Source organism: Littorina saxatilis, linkage group LG16 (assembly GCF_037325665.1).
Source record: "Littorina saxatilis isolate snail1 linkage group LG16, US_GU_Lsax_2.0, whole genome shotgun sequence".
NCBI classification, from domain to species: Eukaryota; Metazoa; Mollusca; class Gastropoda; order Littorinimorpha; family Littorinidae; genus Littorina; species Littorina saxatilis.
The window spans coordinates 5336398-5357744 of record NC_090260.1 but is presented as its reverse complement, the minus strand read 5'-3'; the positions used below and the strand labels follow the sequence as shown (position 1 = coordinate 5357744).

The following is a 21347-nucleotide window of genomic DNA, read 5'->3' as shown; positions in this document are numbered from 1 at the left end:
ACACATGCATATGTCAACACGCTACCAACAGTGGACAGATAGAACATCTGCAGGATGTCATTACGAACAGAGAACGATCTAAGCTTCCTTAGACAGTACATGCGCGTGTGCGCTTTCTTCAAGATTTGGTCAGTGTTGGCATGCCAAGACAGCTTGTTGTCGATCACTACACCTAGGTAGCGATAGCTTTCAACCTGTTCGACTTCAACACCAGCTATCACGATAGGCTTGTGTGCTACCTTTTTTCTTCTAGTGTCAAAAATCATTTCTTTAGTTTTTCCTGTGTTCAGGTCCAGGTAATTCTCGTCGCACCAGTCCACAAAGCTGCTAACTTCTTGTCTGTAGTGTGTGTCATTGTCGTCAGTAATCTGTCCTGTAGGTCCAGTATCGTCAGCAAATTTGTCGATGAAACACGACCCGTGAGAACTCCTGCAGTCAGCAGTATACAGGGAGAACAGAAAAGGTGACACTACTGTTCCCTGCGGAGCTCCTGTGTTGGTATACAGTACACTAGATAGCACGGTCTGCGGAGCACCGGTGTTTGTGTTCGGGCCATTAGATGGTACTGTACCAGCCCTAACAAACTGGGGTCGGTTGGTCAGATAGTCTGTGACCCACAATACAGTTGGAACGCTAATTTTCATCTTCAGTAGCTTTTCAGCAAGAAGGTGAGGCTGTATCGTATTGAACGCGCTAGAAAAGTCAAAAAACATCAGTCTAACACATGCTCCGGGTTTATCCAGATGAGAATAGATACTGTGCAACACATGTAAAACGGCATCCTCAACACTTCTACCCTTTCTATAGGCAAACTGCCACGGATCCATAAACTCCGCGGTAAGCACCTGAAGCTTCACTAATACTAGTCGCTCAAGAACCTTCATGACAGCAGAAGTCAATGCTACAGGTCGCAGGTCGTTCATCACTTTGACCGGGGTTTTCTTTGGAACTGGGACGATGCAAGATGTTTTCCAAAGGGATGGGATTTTTGACTGTGACAGAGACATGTTGAAAATCACAGTGAGAATTGAGCAAAGCTGCTCAGCACAAAAATTTAGGACTTTTGGTGTGATACCATCCGGGCCTGCTGCCTTCTTAGCATTAGTCTTCTTGAGCTGTTTCACAACATCCTCCTCAGTCACAGACATGATTTCGCCCTGCTCATTCATAGGAGTGTTCACGAGTCGATCGGTCAGTTCAGTCCTGGTCTGGCTGAAATCATGCCTGTCAAACCGTTTGTAAAACGCATTGAGATCGTTCACATCATAGTCACTTGGAACAGAGCCACCCTTGCCACTACCCTTCTTACCCGTGTACCCACTCATCATCTTCATACCCTCCCACACCCTCTTCATATTGTTGTCCTTGAAATGTTCTTCTATTTTCTCTGTATATTGTCTCTTCCCTTCCTGTATCACAGTATTCAGTTTCTTCTGTATATTGTCTCTTCCCTTCCTGTATCACAGTATTCAGTTTCTTCTGTATGTTGTGTCTTCCCTTCCTGTATCACAGTATTCAGTTTCTTCTGTATGTTGTCTCTTCCCTTCCTGTATCACAGTATTCAGCTTCTTCTGTATGTTGTCTCTTCCCTTCCTGTATCACAGTATTCAGTTTCTTCTGTATGTTGTCTCTTCCCTTCCTGTATCGCAGTATTCAGTTTCTTCTGTATGTTCTTTCGTTTTTCTTTGTCCTGAAAGTTCATTTTCTTCTCATTTATGACAGCCTTGATGTCCTTGGTAATCCATGGTTTATTGTTCGCGTACACCTTCACAGTCTTTTTTGGGATGGCCACTTCCTCACAAAACGAAATATAATCCGTTACAACATCGGTGAGTTCATCAATATCAGCAGACGTTTCAGTGAACACACTCCAGTCAGTACAATCCAAAGCCCCCCTCAGAGCATCAGTCGCGTCATCAGACCACACACACACTGTCTTCTTAACTGGTGGTACTCTTTGCACCAGAGGCATGTACTTCGGGATCAAATGCACTAGACAGTGATCGGATTTGCCTAAGGGGAGCAACTTGCGGCAGTTGTAAGCACCACGCACATTCGAGTAAAGCAAATCTAGCGTGCGATCACCGTGTGTAGTACAGGTAATGTGTTGTTCAAACTTGGGACCAAGTGACTTCTTCAAATCACAGTGATTGAAGTCTCCTGTGATGATATTAAGCGCATCAGGAGCACTTGTTTCGAGGTTGTGCACATGACTGGTGATGATGTCAGCAGCAGCGGCAGCATTTGCAGAAGGTGGAACGTACACGACAGAAACCATTACTTTGGTAAATTCTCTGGGCAAGTAGTACGGCCGTTCGTCGCGATATAACCTTCGTGGTTGAAAACGACGTTAAACACCAAATAAAGAAAGAAAGAAAGTACGGCCGTGCACTCACTGTGTGTACTTGACTGCTGAGTTGTTTGGGTTGCACCATTGCTTGTTGATGTAGACGCAGACACCGCCCCCTTTCTTTTTGCCCGATTCGTTAGACCTGTCTCCTAGATCCTCTGTAGAGACTGAAACCGTCGGCTGCTACATGGTCGTCACTAATGGTGCTCTTCAGCCATGTTTCTGAAAAACACATTATGCTGCAGGTGTGGAAGACATCCATGTACTTTACTGTGGCAGAGAATTCGTCTTCTTTGTTGACGAGTGATTGTACATTGCCAGTGATGATAGTTGGCAAGACAGGCTTACATTTTCTCTTCTTGTTCCTTAGCCGTACTCCACCTCTCTTTCCACGTTTTCTTGGCTTCATCTCTGATGGCAGGGCCAGTGTAGGCGGTTTTGTAACGAGTGGCGAACCACGAAGTTCAAGGAGAGCCGCCATGTTGTACTGAAGCATGCCGGTAATTCGGGGCGTGAGAACACAGGCACTCACCCCACTCAAATGACCGAACAACAACGATAATAGCAGCACACAGCAGACAAGACACATTTTCACGCAGCTGGTACCCTCGCACGCCAACTCAGCAACTTTCAGACTTGGAAAAATCACGATAAACTTGGAAAATATAGATTATTGTCACACGTCGCAACCCAGCGGTGCGCACGATCAAGGGAAGCAACCCTCTGGTCGTCAGGTAGGTCACTGTCTGTGTGTCTGGTCGTCAGGTAGGTCACTGTCTGGGTCTGGTCGTCAGGTAGGTCACTGTCTGTGTGTCTGGTCGTCAGGTAGGTCACTGTCTGTGTGTCTGGTCGTCAGGTAGGTCACTGTCTGTGTGCCTGATCGTGGTGCCCGTGCTGTGATTGTCCAGTATGATGTGATGTAAACAAGGTCGTCAGGTAGGTCACTGTCTGTGTGTCAGGTTGTCAGGTAGGTCACTGTCTGTGTGTCAGGTCGTCAGGTAGGTCACTGTCTGTGTGTCTGGTCGTCAGGTAGGTCACTGTCAGTGTGTCTGGTCGTCAGGTAGGTCACTGTCTGTGTGTCAGGTCGTCAGGTAGGTCACTGTCTGTGTGTCAGATCGTCAGGTAGATCACTGTCTGTGTGTCAGGTCGTCAGGTAGGTCACTGTCTGTGTGTGGTCGTCAGGTAGGTCACTGTCTGTGTGTCAGGTCGTCAGGTAGGTCACTGTCTGTGTGTCAGGTCGTCAGGTAGGTCACTGTCTGTGTGTGGTCGTCAGGTAGGTCACTGTCTGTGTGTCAGGTCGTCAGGTAGGTCACTGTTTGTGTGTCTGGTCGTCAGGTAGGTCACTGTCTGTGTGTCAGGTCGACAGGTAGGTCACTGTCTGTGCGTGTGTGGTCGTCAGGTAGGTCACTGTCTGTGTGTGTGTGGTCGTCAGGTAGGTCACTGTCTGTGTGTCTGGTCGTCAGGTAGGTCACTGTGTGTCAGGTCGTCAGGCAGGTCACTGTCTGTGTGTCAGGTCGTCAGGTAGGTCACTGTCTGTGTGTCAGGTCGTCAGGTCACTGTATGTGTGTCTGGTCGTCAGGTCACTGTATGTGTGTGTGGTCGTCAGGTAGGTCAAGGTATGTGTGTCTGGTCGTCAGTTAGGTCACTGTCTGTGTGTCTGGTCGTCATATAGGTCACTGTCTGTGTGTCAGGTCGTCAGGTAGGTCATTGTCTGTGTGTGTGGTCGTCAGGTAGGTCACTGTCTGTGTGTCAGGTCGTCAGGTAGGTCACTGTCTGTGTGTCTGATCGCCAGGTCACTGTCGGTGTGTCGGGTCGTCAGGTAGGTCACTGTATGTGTGTCTGATCGTCAGGTCACTGTCGGTGTGTCGGGTCGTCAGGTAGGTCACTGTCTGTGTGTCAGGTCGTCAGGTAGGTCACTGTCTGTGTGTCAAGTCGTCCGGTAGGTCACTGTCTGCGTGTCAGGTCGTGGTGCCCGTTTTGTGATTGTCCAGTGTGATGTGATGTGGGGTGCGTTGCATGGGCAGAGCGCCACAGAACGTTTGCGAACGTTTTCTATGCAACGCATAGTTTTGTTGTGGCGCTCGCGAGCGTTAGCAAGCGCTCGGTACTAAAGCGTAACAATTGCGAACGCTCGCCGAGAATGGTCTAGGAAACGCGGGTTTGCGGGGAGCATTCTGGAGCATTCTGTAACGTACCTGAGAGGTGGCACGCCAAAAACTATTGCACTGTACTGAGCTTTCCGGTTGACTCTCTCTCTCTCTCTTTCTTCCTTTCGCTTTCTCTCCCTTTCTTTCTCTCTCTCTCTCACTCACACACACACACACACACACACACACACACACACACACACACACACACACACACACACACACACACACACACACACAAACACACACACCCACACACTCGCGCGCGCAAACACACATAAATACATGTGTGTATTTGCGCGTGTGCGTGTGTGTGTGTGTGTGTGTGTGTGTGTGTGCGTGCTTGTTTGTGTTTATGTGTGTATCACTGTTGGTTTATGTTAATGTGTGTGAGTGAGTGAGTGCGCGCGTGTGTATGTGTGTATGTAAACATAGATGTGTGTGTGTTTGTGTGTGTGTGTGTGTGTGTGTATGTGTGTGTGTGTTTGTTTGTGTGTGTGTGTGCGTGTGTGTGTGTGTGTATATATACGCGCGCGTGTGTGCGGAAGGGCGAGGGGGGCGAGAGAGAGACAGATAGAGAGATCGAGAAAGAGAAAGAAAGGGAGGAAGAGACAGACAGACGAACAGAGAGAGAAAGAGAGAGAGAAAGAGAGAGAGAGAAAGAGAGAGAGACAGAGAGAGAGAGAGAGAGAGAGAGAGAGAGAGAGAGAGAGAGAGAGAGAGAGAGAAAGAGAGACAGGTAGGGAGATCGAGAAAGAAAAAGAAAGGGAGGGAGAGACAGACAGACGAACAGAGAGAGAAAGAGAAAGACAGAGACACGGAGAGAGAGAGAGAGAGAGAGAGAGAGAGAGAGAGAGAGAGAGAGAGAGAGAGAGAGAGAGAGAGAGAGAGAGAGAGAGAGAGAGAGAGAGAGAGAGAGAGAGAGAGAGCCCGCGCACACGGGCTTTTTACTCCTAAACATTCACCTTTATTGAATGAAATGAAGACCACAACGCTTTTCCACGGACACTGTCTGTGTGTCTGGTCGTCAGGTAGGTCACTGTCTGTGTGTCTGGTCGTCAGGTAGGCCAGTGTCTGTGTGTCTGGTCGTCAAGCAGGTCACTGTCTGTGTGTCTGGTCGTCAGGTAGATTACTGTCTGCATGTCTGGTCGTCAGGTAGGTCACTGTCTGTATGTCTGGTCGTCTGGTAGGTCACTGTCTGTGTGTCTGGTCGTCAGGTAGGTCACTGTCTGTGTGTCAGGTCGTCAGGTAGGTCACTGTCTGTGTGTCTGGTCGTCAGGTAGGTCACTGTCTGTGTGTCTGGTCGTCAGGTAGGTCACTGTCTGTGTGTCTGGTCGTCAGGTAGGTCACTGTCTGTGTGTCTAGTCGTCAGGTAGGTCACTGTCTGTTTGTCTGGTCGTCAGGTAGGTCACTGTCTGTGTGTCTGGTCGTCAGGTAGGTCACTGTCTGTTTGTCAGATCGTCAGGTAGGTCACTGTCTGTGTGCCAGGTAGGTCACTGTCTGTGTGTCTAGTCGTCAGGTAGGTCACTGTCTATGTGTCTGGTCGTCAGGTAGGTCACTGTCTGTGTGTCTGGTCGTCAGGTAGGTCACTGTCTGGTCGTCAGGTAGGTCACTGTCTGTGTGTCTGGTCGTCAGGTAGGTCACTGTCTGGTCGTCAGGTAGGTCACTGTCTGTGTGTCTAGTCGTTAGGTAGGTCACTGTCTGGTCGTCAGGTAGGTCACTGTCTGTGACAAACGGATTTGTACATAAGTGTATATTGGAGTTATGTGACGCAGGTGTACAAAGTTTCATGGGCCACGAACTTTGAGTAGGCACTGCACGGTGAAATAATGTCACTGGTGCAATGCAGTGCTGTCACGTGTGAGATGTGACCAATCAGAGAAGAGTATTGACTGAGGTCACGTTTGTAGACCGTGGGACAAGGAGAGCTTGACAGACCACTGAAGGGAGAAGAAGTGTCTCCTGTTGGTAAAGTTTCTCACCGGGCGCTGGGAGGTCGGTTAGACTCGTGCCGCGGTATTGAATCGTTGGATTCAACTGCTGTGTTTACAGCATCCCGGGCCGAGAGGGGTCGCGGAGTGGGGATACGTGACGGGAGGTTCCACCCTTACGTCCCGAGCCGTGAGCTGTGGGAGCGCAGGAGGGCGTCAGCGTGAAGCGCTGTAGAACGGGGACCCCGTCCCATTCCACCACGCGAAGATAGTTTGCGTGGGTGGGGTGGATCAGTACGTGCCACTGAATGTGTGAGTACGACTGGGAAAAGTAACCAGCGAGATAGCTGTGCGGAGAGACGTTCCCCAAGTAAAGGAACACGAGACGTAGAGCGTCCGTGACTTTTGTGATCTGTGTGTAACAGAAGTGAATATTGACAGAAGTATTGCTTGAGACAATGACTTCGTGTATAGTGAGACAGACAGGGCTCTCACAGAACAAAGCTTGAAGTGTTCTACGTGTGTGCGCGTGAATTATAGACTGCATTAGAAAGTAACATGTTTGTATTTCTGTGCAGCTAGTTTTCTGTATGTTAACAGAAATAGCACCTCCTTGTTGAGTGAGAGTGATTTGTAGGATGAATGGGAAATAATATGTTTATGTTGTATTGATTATTTTAATAGAGGTGCAGGGGCAAAGGGCTATACTGTGTTCTTGTCTTTGTGCCTGGTTGGAGTGTTGTGTGTGTGTGTGAAGAACAGTTATATAGTAAACAGAGAGTAGCACGCACAATTTCTGATAGGAGTAGATATACATACATACAGACATACACACGTAAATTCCAGCCGTAACACTGTCTGAGTGTCTGGTCGTCAGGTAGGTCACTGTCTGTGTGTCTGGTCGTCAGGTAGGTCACTGTCTGTGTGTCTGGTCGTCAGGTAGGTCACTGTCTGTGTGTCAGGTCGTCAGGTAGGGCACTCTCTGTGTGTCAGGTCGTCAGGTAGGTCACTGTCTGTGTGTCTGGTCGTCAGGTAGGTCACTGTCTGTGTGTCTGGTCGTCAGGTAGGTCACTGTCTGTGTGTCAGGTCGTCAGGTAGGTCACTCTCTGTGTGTCAGGTCGTCAGGTAGGTCACTGTCTGTGTGTCAGGTCGTCAGGTAGGTCACTGTCTGTGTGTCAGGTCGTCAGGCAGGTCACTGTCTGGGTGTCTGGTCGTCAGGTAGGTCACTGTCTGTGTGTCTGGTCGTCAGGTACGTCACTGTCTATGTGTCAGGTCGTCAGGTAGGTCACTCTCTGTGTGTCAGGTCGTCAGGTAGGTCACTGTCTGCGTGTCAGGTCGTCAGGTAGGTCACTGTCTGTGTGTCAGGTCGTCAGGCAGGTCACTGTCTGTGTGTCTGGTCGTCAGTTAGGTCACTGTCTGTGTTTGTGGTCGTCATGTAGGTCAGTGTCTGTGTGTCTGGTTGTCAGGTAGGTCAGTGTCTGTGTGTCAGGTCGTCAGGTAGGTTACTGTCTGTGAGTCTAGTCGTCAGGTAGGTCACTGCATGTGTGTCAGGCCGTCAAGTAGGTCACTGTCTGTGTGTCTGGTCGTCAGGTAGGTCACTGTCTGTGTGTCAGGTCGTCAGGTAGGTCACTGTCTGTGTGTCTGGTCGTCAGGTAGGTCACTGTCTGTGTGTCAGGTCGTCAGGTAGGTCACTGTCTGTGTGTCTGGTCGTCAGGTAGGTCACTGTCTGTGTGTCAGGTCGTCAGGTAGGTCACTGTCTGTGTGTCAGGTCGTCAGGTAGGTCACTGTCTGTGTGTCAGGTCGTGGTGCCCGTGCTGTGATTGTCCAGTACGATGTGATGTAAACAAAATCAGGCATGAATACATGTACTCTGCCTTTGAGTATAAATAGAATAAACAACTAAGATAAACGGAATATTACATTTTGATAGTGTTATGCGCAAATAATGGTAAAGAAGAGAAAAAGCTTCCTCTGAAGCTATCCCAGTTCTCTCAGCATTTACATAATTACCGCAGTCACCAAACGCGAACACACTATATGTTACAGTAGTCAGGCCGAAAATCTTTTTGTTTATCACGCTAGAAATAAACAAGACAAAGTAAACATTTCATCGTTCAAATGAGCAATATCAGCGAAACTTCTTTTAAAGAATGACACTTTAAATAATGTCAGACAGAACACTTTCTATCTAAAAAATACCGAAAAGCCAGTTTTGTCGGTGGGTGCTGCACAGAACGACAAGGCACTATCCACCCTCTGAGTGTGCGATTTGCTCACTTGAAAATACAATTGTCAAAGTTCTGTAGACTCGAATAAAAACTGCGTGACTCAATTGACATCAAATATATATTGACCTAATTTCATTTCTGTCCGGCGTACATTCTGAATCTGCCGCTGTCTGTTGGACAAGAAAATTTGAAGCATCTGAAACATATGTTTAACATGGTTTATTTAGTTTATTTAGACTGGAACAAAATTAATATACTTGTTTTGTCAAACATGTCGCTCTCTAATGCTATGCCAACAAGACAGAAGACAGAAGCTAGTAATCTCCATGTTAAACTGCCTGACGAGACGAAATCAAGATGACACTTGTTGATACTACATAGTCAAATATTTGTCAAATAGTGCTTGACCGACTATCTGTCGAACCCGCTCGGTTGGCATACACTATAACGAGTGCCCCGTTGTTGGCATACACTGTAACGAGAGCCCCGTTGTTGGCATACACTATAACGAGAGCCCCGTTGTTGGCATACACTGTAACGAGAGCCCCGTTGTTGGCATACACTATAACGAGAGCCCCGTTGTTGGCATACACTGTAACGAGAGCCCCGTTGTTGGCATACACTGTAACGAGAGCCCCGTTGTTGGCATACACTGTAACGAGAGCCCCGTTGTTTCTGGTGTTCAGAGCGTGCTCCCGTCCCATGCCGTTGTTCAGTCATCGAATATTCAGCGCAACGAATTAGACCATAATTATTTTCTAAGCACAGATTGCCAGGTATCCCAAATAGCAGGCAGAGTTAAGAGAAGGCATTCCTTGACGTAGTAGCACAGCAGTTTATATATCAGATCCTTGTTCCTGTCTGGCAGGGTTCTGGACCAACACAGCAAGCGTCAGCACCAGCCAAGGAAGGATGGCTGTTTGAACCTGCAAGAACGACTCTCTTTGGACTGGTGAAGGTCAGTGTCATTTTTACGTCCGTCTTTTCCTTTGCTTGTAAGGTTTCTTGTGTCTCTTAAGTTGAATACACAGCGCAGTTACATCCTGTGTGGACTCACATGCGTAGTTAGGTAGTTATATCATAGCAACCATCCACCATTGATGTTTTCTCCTATGTTCCTGAAGCTAGAACTTTAACACTTCACACAGTTTCTACGTTTTGAATACCTTTGATACTAAGTCAAGCTGACTCTTATTGAATTTCATGGTCACAGTAAGTTGACGTTTGGGTTATAAATAAAATGATTATTTGGTAGGTAAAAAAGCACTGAAACTTTCCTCTCATTCATGGTGTGACACTGCAGTTGGGCACATAACAAGCAAGAATGTAACCGTGAAACATTGACATTTCTCAACATTATTCTACAAAACAAGAATGTAACCGTGAAACATTGACATTTCTCAACATTATTCTACAAAACAAGAATGTAACCGGGGAACATTGACATTTCTCCTCGCGCCCCCTAATTGGCGTAGAGGCGCGTCCCCCGGGTGGTGGATGGGGGAGCCTTCTCTACTAACTTCTGAGAGAAGGTCGCATCACTCTCGATGCCGTGAACCTAATTAGGATCTTTTTCTTGTTTCTTCTCTAGTTCTGCCTCCCCAAAGTCCTTTTACTTTCCTTTTCTCACCCATAAACTTCTTCACTTATTACCCTTGTTAAGTGGTTCTTGTATCTATATATATATACGACTTGTGTCAGTCTGTCTGTCTGTGTGTGTGTGTGTGTGTGCGTTTGATCGCCATGCACGGCCAAAGTTCTCGATGGATCTGCTTCAAATTTGGTGTCCATATTCAGATACACCCTGCACAAAATCTGGTCGATGAGATATTTCAATACGTGCTCTCAGCGCGCAGCGCAAACCGATTTTGGTTTTTTGGGGGGATCAACTACGGCATAACTCTTCCTTATCTTCTCCATGTTTTCAGCGTTTACCTCCCTTCCTTCGTATAATAATAATAATAATAATGCAAACTTTTATAGCGCTATTCTAGAAAAATTTCTACTCTTAGCGCTTTACAATACATACATCGACCAAGCATACTATACACGCACAGGTAAAGAAACCGACCAAACATAACCAACAAGCTATACATGCACAGGCAAAGAAAACGACCAAACATACAATACACGCACAGGCAAGGATAACGACCAAACATAAACAAACATACTATGACCAATCATAACCAACATACTATACGCGCGCAGGCAAAGAGAACAATCAGCACATGTAATAATTACTGACAACTAATGATGCAGGCGTACAATGACAGTCCAATACACAGCCTAGGCACAAGAACCACATAAGGCTACTGTATAAAAACGTGTCAACAATACTATTTACACACACACAAACAGTGCTGACACAAAGCGCAGAAAATATATATACACGTTATTTTAGGCACTAGGTAGGGGGTGAGGTGGGGCGGGATGGGGTGGGTGGGGAGATGCTGGAGGGAAAATCACTTGCGCTGAAAGAGGTATGTTTTGAGATTTGTCTTGAATGTAGTGAGAGAATCTGTGTGTCTGAGAGGCAGTGGTAATCTATTCCAGGTCACAGGGGCTTGATAGGCGAAGGACCTCTCGCCACATGTCTTTGTTTGCACTGTGGGGAGTCGGAAGAGTCGAGTGTCGGCGGCGGAGCGAAGCTGACGAGAGGGGGTGTAGAGATTGAGGAGTTCTGAGAAGTATTCTGGGGCAGAACCAGAAACGACGGCAAAAGAAAGAGAGGAGAGTTTGTATTCGATTCTTTTAGTGATAGGCAGCCAGTGTAGAGAGTGAAGAAGGGGTGTGGCGTGTTCATACTTGGAAGATTTGAAGACCAGGCGGGCAGCGTTATTTTGGATCCTTTGAAGTCTATCTAAAAGGTACTTAGGGAGACCGGCCAGAAGAGAATTGCAATAATCTATCTTTGAGAGGACTAAAGAACACACTAACGTTTTGGTTGCATCAGTGGTGAGGTAGTGACGGACTGAACTAATCTTGCGCAGCTCTAGATAGGCGGACTTGCAGATGTTAGAGATGTGTTTTTGGAAAGAGAGAGTTGGATCGAGAGTGACGCCAAGGCTGCGGACAGACGGAGAGAAAGAGATAGGTAGTTCGTTGACAGTGAGAGAGGCAGGAAGAGAAGGGTGATTGAGAAATTTCTTGGGACAGGCCAGCATAACTTCGGTTTTGTCACTATTTAACTGGAGTTTGTTTAAAGACATCCAATCACTGAGGTCCGCAATGCAATCCTGTGTCCGAGATACCAGAACGTCAACTTCAGCAAGAGGGGCAGACTGATGAAGCTGTGTATCATCAGCGAAACTCTCGTGCGACAACGCATGGCGACTGATAACATCGGACACAGGGGAGGCATATAGAACGAAAAGTATGGGGCCAAGCACGGACCCTTGCGGGACACCGTACTGGAGAGCTGAAGGTTGAGATTTGATGCCGTTGACACAAACGGTCTGCGTCCGGTTAGTAAGGTACGAACGAACCCAGGAAAGGGCCAGATCATGAACACCAAAGGAGTGCTGAAGCCTGTGGAGCAGAATTTCGTGGTCTATCGTATCAAATGCGCTAGACAAGTCCAGTAGTGTTAGAATGGAGACCTGATTTTCGTCAAAGCCAAGAAGGATGTCGTTTACAATCTTCAGAAGTGCTGTCTCAGTACTATGGTTTTTCCTGTATGCAGACTGATGGGTGTTGAGAAGGTGGTTTTGCTCTAGATGAGTGAGAAGTTGTGAAAGGACAATTTTTTCAGTGATTTTTGAAAGGAATGACAAGTTCGAAACGGGCCTAAAGTTTTTCAAGGAATTCTTGTCAAGTGAAGGTTTTTTTGTTGAGGGGCCTAACTATTGCAGGTTTGAATTCATCTGGGAATGAGCCGGAAGTCAGAGAGTCGTTGATGACGTGAGTGAGATATGGAAGAAGGTCATCAATACAATCACACAGCAGAGAGGACGGAATGGGGTCAAGCTCGCACGTTTTCGGACTAGCGCCTAAACACACCTTTTTTACAAACTCGCTGGTGACAGGCTCAAAACGCTGCAGAGCTGGACCACAATACATCCTATCGGCAACCGGTGAAGGCGGGACAACAGCAGAATCAAGCTTCTCGCGAATCAGCGCGATCTTCGCAGTGAAAAAGTCAGCGAACTTCTGGGGAAGCTCATGTACAGAGAACATAGTGGGAAGAGGGGGACAAGTCACCTTGCCTAAAATGTCATTGGTGACACTAAACAGCTGTTTGACTGAGGTGCATGCGAGTATTTTGGATGAGAAGAATGCAGACTTGGCATGGTCGACGATGGCGATGACCCGGTTTCTGGCCGCCTGAAATACTTGCCGGTGCACGGTTAGACCTGTGGCGCGCCACTGACGCTCCGCCCCCCTCCTCTCCCGCTTGGCGTCTTGTAGTTCAGGTCCCACACCGCTATACCACGGGGAGGGGGGACGATTAGAGACCAAACGACGGGTAGAAGGGGCGTGTGTGTCCAGAATGGCACGCAAAACACAAAAGAGCTGTTCGGCGGACGGCAGTGAGGGCAAGTCGGCAAGAAAGTCGGCCTTAAAGGCCTCGACGTCCATAGACGCCAGTCTACGAACTTCCCTGTACACTCTAGGGGAGGGGGGTTTTGCGAAGTCAAGAGTGCACGTGACACAATAGTGATCGGACGAAAGGGACGGTTCAACAGACGTCGACTTAACCAGACCATCTTCTTCCCTGAAAACAACCCAATCAACAATGTGACCACGTACATGGGTGGGCTCTGAAACAGACTGACACAGATCAAACATATTGAGAACGTCAAGCACTTTGGATGTGTAAAAGTGTGATGGAGTGTCAAAGTGATAATTAAAGTCACCAACAATAAGCAGCGAGCCTGGTAGGTTATTTGCATATTCAAGAAAGTCCGGTAACTGTTCCAGAAACTTAGCATCCGTAAACTTGTTCTTCTTGCTTGGCGGGGGTCTGTACACAGTGAGAATGTTAACGACTCTTTGCTGGAAGGAGAGAGTCAGTTGTGCAAGTTCAAAGGTTGAGTGACTAAACGGAAAGTCAGATGTGAGTTTAATGTGAGGTCTCAGTTTGTCCGAAACTACGAAGGCGATACCGCCCCCGCGTGTAGCAGTCGACCGAGGGAAGGAGGAGGTGGTGTAGCCAGGGGGAGCGAGGTCACGACACTTGGCCTCGTCTCCAGCTTCGCGGAGCCACGTTTCCGTAACACACATAATGTCAACATCGTTACTGAGAATGTATTCATTGATAGCAGACCGCTTTTCTTTGCGGCCTACAGACTGGGCGTTGAATGACGTTACGCATAGATCAGCTGATGGCACAGTGTCGAAACAAGCGACGATAGGCACACGAATGAGGTTATCAAAGTTGACACCTGACCTTTCTCCACAGTCTGACAAACCTCTGACAGACCCACACACCACGGAGATCCCTCTTTGCTTACGACGGCCTGCTCGATGAGTGCGAATGTGGGGGAGGTGGTAACCAATACCAGCACCTCTGATGTCATCAGCAACAGACGGGTCAAGCGTAGCGGGTGGCAGAGACAGAAGCTGGTCGCGTGTGTAGGTTAGGCGTGAAGGTGGCAACAACAAAAGATCGTCAGGCGGGTGCCTGTGCCAGTGGGTGAATGGAGCGTGAACTGAGGCGGTCACGGCGGGCTGCACGTGCAGAGAAGCGAGTTGATGGCCGAATGGCGGCTGGTGAACAAGGCTACTTGCCAGGTGTGACAGGAAAAGAGTCCAAACGATGCGAAAGTCCAGTGGAAGCGTGGCACAGAAGATAGACCAAAACAACGACCAATCCATGATTGATGAGTAGACAGGACAAAGACAGACGAACAGGCACTCCAACACAGTCAATCAACAATCTAAGACGGAGCTCGAACCCATACTGCCTGCTAGGCGTGGCCTCGTCCTCGTTAGTCAAGTAGCTGTATGGTGCACTATAGTATGAGGGGGCATCTTCGGATATTCCCGGCGTTCTGTTACTATTTTTAGAAGGTCACCGCAGTGTCCAGAACGTAAATTGGACCCGTAAATTATCCTCACTGTAAAAGTGCAAAGGTCGAATCAATTTATAGCCACGCGAAAAATACACTGTCATCTATCTCTCCATATATACGGCTTCTCTGTGTTTGTGTGTGTGTGTGTGTGTGTGTGTGTGTGTGTGTGTGTGTGTGTGTGTGTGTGTGTGTGTGTGTGTGTGTGTGTGTGTGTGTGTCTCTCTCTATGTGGGCAACACCTGTGGATTGTTCAGTTCTGTTTGTGATGTGGTCTGGCGGCTTTTGTGTATTTGTATGTACTGGCCTTCCTTTGAGAAGCCATAACAGTTCAAAAGGGCTTAGATTGCTCAATCCTGTTTGAGTGGAGTTCGCCCCCAAAGGTGATTAACACAGTTACATTCGTCGACAAGGATGGGACACGATATGGTCAGGAATGGCATTATGGCCACTGAATCATTTTCGTGCTGTTCCCATTCCACGAATCTGGGAGGGACCTAAGCTTGTTCGGACCCGGCGAAGCCGGCGTACGGCTCTAAGTACTTCTTCCCGGCGAAGCTCGGGTATTTTTTTTTTTTTTTTGTTTTGTTTTTTAACAAACATGGTAACTGTATTTTCTGTTTGCACACATACTCTCTCATTTACATGCGGTTCAGAAAAACTTGTACATTATACAAAAGGACTAAAAATAGTCATACGTGAAAAAAATATACGTGTCAACATGTGTAGCACTAACGAAATCTCAAAACAACATGATTTCCAAAAATAATTTCCAGTGTTAATCGTGAATCGGTTTTTTTAAAAATGCTTACGCACATCTTTGCGATTAAAATAATGTGATTAATCTTCTTCATATTTTTGCTGTTACTTTTTATACCAAAAAGCACATCTGTAACATTCAACCTAATTCTTTCACCAATGTTTACTAAAATGTACATTTCAATATATTTCCAAAACCTTAGCACTGTTGGGCACTCAAAGAAAAAATGCTCCAATACATCAAGTTCATCCTTACAATATGTACAGTTTTTATCAGCCTTCACTTTCATTTTACACAATAAAATATTAGTTGGATAAATGTTTTGCAATATTTTCCAATGCAGTACACGTAATCGAACTTCACTAGTGACAGTGGCTGCTAAGTTCCAATTTTCGTCAATTTCAAATCCTAATTTTCTTCTCCAAAATCCTTCTGAACAGGGTTGGCTGTATTGTTTTCCTACCAGAATCTTTCGAATTTCTTTTACTGATTTTACTTTTTTCCCACAGAAGGTCGGAATGTCACAGACTGAACAATTCACATCGTTTATATCGACATTTCTTAAAAGGAGATGTACAGCTATTCGAACAACATTGTACTCAAGCAATCTATTTGCAGTGTAGCCAGTTCTTTCACACACTTCTTCATAGGTAGAAAAACGTCCATTCTCACACACATCGCTCACATACATTATACCACTTTTAATCCAATCCGCAAAAAAGAGTGGGTTTCCTTGACAAATTATATCTTTGTTGTTCCACAACAAACCGGAAACAGAATTACCATTATTATCGACTTGATTGTTATCAAGCCATGCCTTCAACACAGCGGACCAAAATTCCGATTTAATACTGTCCAATCCTTTAAATGGTTTGCTATTAATGTTCGCAAAAAAACACTCAAAGCGACTCCCAAAACGGAAAAACAGTGCTTTTTGGAGTCATGACCATTTCTGGTCTTCATTAGACAGAGTTAGGTTCACAACCCAGCTTAACAAAAAGGAACACTGCATCTGACGCAGATCAATCATATTTAATCCACCTTGCTTTACTTCGTTACATAAAACAGTTCTTTTCACCTTTTCAAATGCTTTTCTGTTGCAGTCTTTTTTGCGCCACACGAAGCGAAACATTAACCTATTAATTTCAGTTAGAACGTCGTCTGGTACAATCAGCGCCTGCATTATATAGACAAAATGTGGCAGAATAAACGTTTTGAATACACAGACTTTACCAATAATGCTCAAATTCCTTTTCTCCCACACGCAGATGAGCCTTTTTGCAACATTCACTCTCTCTTCCCAATTCTCTTTCACTTTTGACGCACGCATATAATTACAGAAATATACACCTAGAATTTTCATTTTGTCTGTACATGCAAAACCGCAACACTCATTCCTACAATTCTTCCGCGACCCAAACCACATTAGTTTTGATTTATGTTCAAACCTGATATTTCTGAAAATTTACCAATCAAAGCCAGGGCTTGGAACATGTCATGTTCATCTTGCAAAAACAATGTAACATCATCAGCATACAACAATACTTTCAAAACTTTATTCATATCTCCGTTGTTCCATAATGACATACCCTTTATATTTTTGGCCTCTCGAATTTTGATTGCTAACAATTCAACTGCTAATACGAAGGCTAGTGCGGAAAAAGGACACCCTTGCCTTATTCCGGAATCAATATTAAAAAATTCAGATAACCAACCACAATAGTTTACACAACTTTTTGCGTTTTTCATCAAAACATCAACCCATTTCACAAAATCAGTTCCAAAACCAAATTTTTCAAACATCTTCAACATAAACTCTTTGGAGATGCAATCAAATGCATGAAAAAAGTCAATTGACACCATCAATCCAGGCTTATTATGTAAATCTGCATGTTCTAAAACATCATCAACTAATCGCAATAAGGTTGAGACACGTCTACCTTTTATATACCCAACTTGATCCTCATTCACAACACTCCCTACAACATCAGAGAGCCGAAGAGCTAAACATTTCGCTAATAACTTATAATCTGTATTGGTCAGTGAAATAGGTCTCCAATTCTTTAAATCATTTCTTGATAAATCCTTTCCTTTATGAATCAGTGTAATTGACGCTTTACACTGTGAATTAGATAGAGTTCCATTCTTAAAAGCCGAGTTAAAAGACGCAAGTATACCTTTTTATGCTCCTCCAAAAAAACTTATAAAACTCAACTGTTAATCCATCAATTCCAGGCGCAGAACCATTATTCATACGCTTTAGAGCTGACAAAACTTCTCCTTCTACCACTTCCCCTTCACAGCTGTCTTTCTGCTGATCATTTATTTTTAAAACCTTTGTTCCATCCAAAAAATTGTCAATTTTTAAGCTCATGTTTCCCTCATCAATTTTCCGTTTATACAAATCAGCAAAATACGTTTTTTGGACGAGAATAATATCTTCTTGCGTTGTAACAATTCGTCCGTTATCATCTTTTACACTTTCCATTATTTTTGCGTTTGCTCTCGCCTTTTCTAACCCAAGAAAAAAAGGTGTGTTCCTTTCACCCTGCTCGATCCATTTAACTCTTGCACGCACCTGTGCTGCACGAGATTTACGCTGCTCTAACAGTTCTAACTGCAGCTTGACCTTCTGCCGTTTACCTTGCGTTTGAATACAGTCAGGGGAGATCCCAAGGGTTTTATCCAACTCATTTAATTCACCATACAGTTTTGCAACATCATTTTTAATTTCAAAACTTTTAAACTTACTAAAATTTTGGGAAAAATCCTTGATTCTCATTTTCAATAATTCCCAACCAAGTTGACAATCCTCTTCAACATCAAGTTGAAATGTGTCAAACATTTTGTTCATTTGATCAACAAAGCTCACATCATGCAACAGAGAATTATTAAATTTCCAATAACCCTCTCCTCTTACGACATCAGATAGTTTAATATGAATACTACAGCCTCTGTGGTCCGACGTCGCAACAGAGATTATGTCACAATCAACAATCTTTTCAAACACACTTAAGCTACTAAAAACGTAGTCAAGTCTTCTTGCCACAAATGGAATATTTTTTGACCATGTAAATTCTTTTCTATCTAAATTATGCATTCTCCATACATCGTATAAATCACATTCATTCACCAGGTCATTAAATTGTTTCACAACAACGTTTGAATGTTTCTCTCCACTTATTATGTCGAGCTCATTACTCATGACACAATTAAAATCTCCACACAACACTATATCACCATCTTCCTTTTTTAACATGCGGGTATTCATCTAGTAGAATATAGTCAATGTTTGTAAAGATTTTAGTCAAGCAGTATACATGTAAGAAATGTTTAGTCCTTTGTACTGGAAACTTGCATTCTCCCAGTAAGGTCATATATTGTACTACGTTGCAAGCCCCTGGAGCAATTTTTTGATTAGTGCTTTTGTGAACAAGAAACACTTAACAAGTGGCTCTATCCCATCTCCCCCCTTTCCCCTATCCCATCTCCCCCCTTTCCCTCGTCGCGATATAACCTTCGTGGTTGAAAACGACGTTAAACACCAAATAAAGAAAGAAAGAAAGATTGACATTTCTCAACATTATTCTACAAAACAAGAGGCGAAGCCTTCAAGGCTCACGTAAGAAATCGACAAACAGTAACACAAACTCAATCACTCCGTCACACATACACACACACACACACACACAGTAAGCATAGGTGAAACTGTGCAAGAAAGCGAGACCCTGGATCTGCCAACTAGTCTCGGCCCGCCCACAATAACAATGACCGAGACTGTCAGTAATTCCTTTGCGTGACGTCTAACCCTCTTACGTCATAATGTGACGTCTTCAAATAGTTTCTATCACACACGTCAAACACTTTTGACCGAGACGTAATCTTCTTATGCGAGCTTTATCCATAGACTCGGAAATGTTAAAGTTTCTATCACACACACACACACACACGCACGCACGCACGCACGCACGCACGCACGCACAGACAGACAAAGTTTATCATCGCATAGGCTACACTTACGTGAGCCAACAAGAATGTAACCGGGGAACATTGACATTTCTCAACATTATTCTACAAAACAAGAATGTAACCGGGGAACATTGACATTTCTCAACATTATTCTACAAAACAAGAATGTAACCGTGAAACATTGACATTTCTCAACATTATTCTACAAAACAAGAATGTAACCGTGAAACATTGACATTTCTCAACATTATTCTACAAAACAAGAATGTAACCGTGAAACATTGACATTTCTCAACATTATTCTACAAAACAAGAATGTAACCGTGAAACATTGACATTTCTCAACATTATTCTACAAAACAAGAATGTAACCGTGAAACATTGACATTTCTCAACATTATTCTACAAAACAAGAATGTAACCGGGGAACATTGACATTTCTCAACATTATTCTACAAAACAAGAATGTAACCGTGAAACATTGACATTTCTCAACATTATTCTACAAAACAAGAATGAAACCGGGGAACATTGACATTTCTCAACATTATTCTACAAAACAGGAATGCAACCGGGGAACATTGACATTTCTCAACATTATTCTACAAAACAAGAATGTAACCGTGAAACATTGACATTTCTCAAACATTATTCTACAAAACAAGAATGTAACCGTGGAACATTGACATTTCTCAACATTATTCTACAAAACAAGAATGTAGTCGTCCTGGCTGTTCACACACAATCGTCCTAAGTACACATCTGTTCCATCCACCAGGCGCACTGTACACGGCCATACAGGAAGCCACATCCACCAGGCGCACTGTACACGGCCATACAGGAAGTCACATCCACCAGACGCACTGTACACGGCCATACAGGAAGCCACATCCACCAGGCGCACTGTACACGGCCATACAGGAAGCCACATCCACCAGGCGCACTGTACACGGCCATACAGGAAGCCACATCCACCAGGCGCACTGTACACGGCCATACAGGAAGCCACATCCACCAGGCGCACTGTACACGGCCATACAGGAAGCCACATCCACCAGGCGCACTGTACACGGCCATACAGGAAGCCACATCCACCATGCGCACTGTACACGGCCATACAGGAAGCCACATCCACCAGGCGCACTGTACACGGCCATACAGGAAGTCACATCCACCAGACGCACTGTACACGGCCATACAGGAAGCCACATCCACCAGGCGCACTGTACACTGCCATACAGGAAGCCACATCCACCAGGCGCACTGTACACGGCCATACAGGAAGCCACATCCACCAGGCGCACTGTACACGGCCATACAGGAAGCCACATCCACCAGGCGCACAGTACACGGCCATACAGGAAGCCACACATTATGCTGTTTGTGCATACACTAATTATTGACGTCAGATTTAGTTATAACGTGGAACCTGATGATGTGGGCTGGCTGCAATTATTAACATTGAAAACCAGCGTCAGAAATGTATGTGTGTGTGCGTGTGTGTGTGTGTGTGTGTGTGTGTGTGTGTTAGAGTGTGTATGTGTGTGTGTGTGTTTGTGTGTGTGTGTGTGTGTGTGTGCGTGTATGTGTGTGTGTGTTTGTGTGTGGTTGTGCGTCTGGTTGTGTTCAAATGAAAATAATCTGTTTATTACCACCCCCAGAGGCAGAAGCGGAGATACTGTGTGCTGGAAGGTCAGTCCAAGCTGGTGATCTACAAGGACCGCACCAAAACCAAGGTCAAGGCCGTTCTCCATCTACAGCAGGCTGTGAACGCCACAGTATGTCATGCTTTTAACTGTATCCCCATCGCTCTGAACGCCAGCTTGTTATGAATAAAAAGTCGTAAACATAATGACAGATAGATAGATATGTTATGTTTGGATTAAAAACAAGCTCAGACAGTTAAAAAGAATAGCGAAAAGCACGCTTTCCTGGGAAGCGCTGTCCGCTA

General features: G+C 45.3%; 1 protein-coding gene across 3 annotated transcripts in view; it reads left to right on the top strand.

Annotated features, from left to right (window-relative positions):
* The window catches only part of LOC138950247 (uncharacterized), a 796434-nt gene that overhangs the window by 365618 nt on the left and 409469 nt on the right, over positions 1–21347 (top strand). For all 3 annotated transcript variants that reach the window (XM_070321981.1, XM_070321978.1, XM_070321980.1), the window contains 2 exons: positions 9525–9614; positions 21058–21174. In XM_070321981.1, the coding sequence (XP_070178082.1) occupies positions 9525–9614; positions 21058–21174 (207 nt within the window). The remainder of the gene's footprint in view (positions 1–9524; positions 9615–21057; positions 21175–21347) is intronic.